Source organism: Nelumbo nucifera, chromosome 1 (genome assembly GCF_055504915.1).
Source record: "Nelumbo nucifera cultivar China Antique chromosome 1, China Antique-T2T, whole genome shotgun sequence".
In the NCBI taxonomy this organism is placed as follows: domain Eukaryota; kingdom Viridiplantae; phylum Streptophyta; class Magnoliopsida; order Proteales; family Nelumbonaceae; genus Nelumbo; species Nelumbo nucifera.
Window position 1 is genome coordinate 189,277,002 of NC_142649.1, and position 3,275 is coordinate 189,280,276.

At 50.6% G+C, this 3,275-nt stretch overlaps 1 protein-coding gene across 1 annotated transcript; it reads left to right on the forward strand.

The window, feature by feature from the left end:
* The first annotated feature begins 263 nt into the window (after positions 1–263).
* LOC148804273 (uncharacterized) lies at positions 264–824 on the forward strand. The gene has a single exon (XM_088900392.1). It carries the CDS (start codon positions 264–266, stop codon positions 822–824), a length of 561 nt encoding a protein of 186 aa, XP_088756518.1.
* The last annotated feature ends 2,451 nt before the right edge of the window (positions 825–3,275 follow it).

The following is a 3,275-nucleotide window of genomic DNA, read 5'->3' on the forward strand; positions in this document are numbered from 1 at the left end:
AGGAGAAGTATGTAAAGTGGTCTGAGAAGTTGAAAAGGAACCCAGGAGTGGAAATCCAAAAAAGTACTACAAGTACAACTGCGGCATTGGGCATGATACGGAGGACTACTACGATCTCAAGAAGGAGATAGAGTCCCTCATCCGCCGCGGGCACCTTAAGCAGTTCGTAGGAGGAGAGGCTGGTGCCTCGTCCTCCCAACAACAATAGTAGCAGCACCACCACCAACAATTGGCAGGTGTCATCGTCGGGGGCATGTCCTCGGATGGAGCCTCGGCTTCGGCCTTACCGCAAGGCCTACACCAGGTATTTGAACATCCAGGGGCTAGCCCTTAAGAAGCAGAACTACCCGGATGTTCCAAAGGAGCTGAGCTGTTCAAAGGCCCTCGTCTTCACGGACGAGGACCTAAAGGGGGTCACAATCCCCCATGACGACGCCCTCGTGGTTGCAGCAATCATCGCCAACTACATGGTGAAGAAGATCCAAGTGGATAGCAGCTCCTCAACTGACATCCTCTTCTATGACACCTTCGAAAGGATGAATCTCGTGCTCAAGCGGCTCCAGCCAGCTAACGTTCCCTTAGTTGGCTTCTCTAGTAGTGTCATCAAACCAGAGGGAAAGATAACCCTCCCCATCACGGTAGGGACTAAACTGGACCAGGTGACTTGGATGCAAGAGTTCCTGGTAGTGAACATTGGCTTCCCCTACAGTGCAATAATGGGGAGGCCTACCCTTCACACGCTGAGGGCAGCCATGTCTTCCTACCACTTGGCCCTCAAATTCCCCACCGAGCACGACGTCAGAGTTGTTCGTGGGAACCAGTAGACCGCCCGCCAGTGCTATGTGGTTGCGTTGAAGGGCAAGAACAAGGAGGCCCTATCATTGGAGGGCCTTGACCTCAGGGAGGAGATAGTGAGCTGAGCCCAGCTGCCTGAGGACTTCGTCTCAGTTCCCCTAGACGAGGCAAACCCTAAGAAAGCAGTCCACGTTGGGTCCATCCTTCCCCATGAACGCCTATCCGAACTGGTAAGTTTCCTCAGGACTAACGCTGACGTCTTTGCTTAGACCGCCACTGATATGCCCAGAATTGACCCCTCGTTCATTACTCACAAGTTGAGTGTGGACCCGAGCTCTAGGCCAGTTCGACAAAAGAAGAGGTAATTTGAATCGGAGCAACGAAAGGCTATAAGAGAGGAAGTTGACAAGCTACTCGACGCCGACTTCATCCGAGAGGTACACTACCCTAACTAGTTGCCAAATGTGGTTTTGGTGAAGAATGCTAATGGGAAATGGCGGATCTGAATTGACTTTATAGACCTTAACTGAGCCTACCAGAAGGATAGTTTTCCTTTATCGAGGATGGACCACTTCATCAATGCCACTGCAGGGTACAGGCTACTCAACTTCATGGATGCCTTCTCCGAATACACCCGAGGATGAGGAGAAGACCTCGTTCATCACAAGCACAACGCATATTGCTATAAAGTGATGCCATTCGAACTCAAGAATACAGGGGCCACCTATCAACGTCTTGTCAACAAAGTGTTCAAGAACTAGATGGGGAGGAACATCAAAGCATATGTAGATGGCATGGTAGTGAAGAGCCTGAAAGTCAAAGCACACACCTCGGACCTGGCCAAGACATTTGACACTTTGCACAGGTTCAACATGAAGCTTAACCCAAGCAAATGCGCCTTCGGCATCACCTCGGGCAAATTCTTGGGCTTCGTCATCACCCAAAGAGGCATTGAAGCCAACCCAGACAAGATACAGGCCATACTAGACATGGCGCCCCCTTAGTCGATGAAGGAGACTCAAAGGCTCACCGGCAGAATAGTTGCTCTCAACCGCTTCATGTCAAAGTCGGCCGACCGCTGCTTTCCCTTCTTCCACGCCATTAAGAAGATGAAAGATTTCCAGTGGACAGAGGAATGCCAGCATGCCTTCGACGAGCTAAAGCTATACCTCACCTCACTTTCCCTCCTCGCTCGGCCGGCATAAGGAGAAACACTATACTTATACTTGTCAGTGGGGGATGAAGCCATCAGCTCGGTCCTGGTAAAAGATGACGGAGTCCAGAGACCTATATACTATGTTAGCAAGGTCCCCTGTGACGCCGAGACCAAGTACCCCGAGGTGGAGAAGTTAGCATTCGCCTTCGTTCTCTCGATCAGAAAGTTTAGGTCATATTTTCAAGCTCACACCATTATGGTTCTGACAAACCAGCCCCTTAAGGTCGTCCTCGCCAAGCTTGAGACCTCGGGACGCCTGCTCAAGTGGGCCATCAAACTGTCTGAGTTCAACATCCAATTCCAACCGAGGCCCACAATTAAAGCGCAAGCCTTAGCTGATTTTGTAATAGAGTGCACCTTCAGTAGACCCCTCGCCCGACACCTCGAAGATGAACTAGAAGAAGTGCGCCCAGCAAGGAAGCCCATCCAGCATGGAGACTCTTTGTTGATGGTTCGTCCAATGCCAATGGAAGTGGAGCGGGCCTCATCCTCCTCATCCCCGATGACGCCATCATAGAATACACGCTGAGATTCGACTTCCCAGCATCCAACAACAAAGCCGAGTACGAGGCCCTCCTTGCGGGGTTATAGCTCGCCAGGGACCTCGGCTCTAAGCATATTGAAGTCTTTAGCGATTCATAGTTGGTGGTGAATCAAGTCAACGGTGAGTACAAGGCCAGAGAACAAAGCATGGCCAAGTACCTCGCCAAAGTTCAAGAGCTATCCCATCACTTCCAGCGCTTCTCCCTACAACAAGTACCGCAAGCCGAGAACGCAAGATTCGACGCCCTCTCTAAACTGGCAAGTACTTCAGACGCAGCCCTCGGCCGCACTGTCTGTGTGGAGAAGCTATTTCAGCCTTCTATAGAAGAAGCCCAAGTACTCTCGCTAGAGACCGAACCATCTTGGATGGACCCTATCATCGACTTCCTATTGACAGGATGACTACCTGACGGTAGGAAAGAAGCTAGACGACTCCAACGCCAGGTAACACACTACACTTTGCTGGAGGGAAAGTTGTATAGGAGATCCTTCACCTTGTCGAACCATTAGCCATCGTTACAGCTCAAACCATAAAGAGCTTCTTTTGGAAAAAATATCATTTGCCGCTTCAGCCTCCTCCACATGTTTGTCACCAACAATTGAAAGCAATTCGACGATGCTAAGTTCCGAGAAAGGTGTGCCTCCCTCAGCATCAAACAACAGTACACCTTAATGGGCTACCCTCAGATGAACGGCCTAGCGAAGGTCACAAACAAAACCA

What these genes read in the sequence shown, in the direction of transcription:
- LOC148804273 (XM_088900392.1), top strand. Translation starts at nt 264, where the DNA reads ATGGAGCCTCGGCTTCGGCCTTACCGCAAGGCCTACACCAGGTATTTG.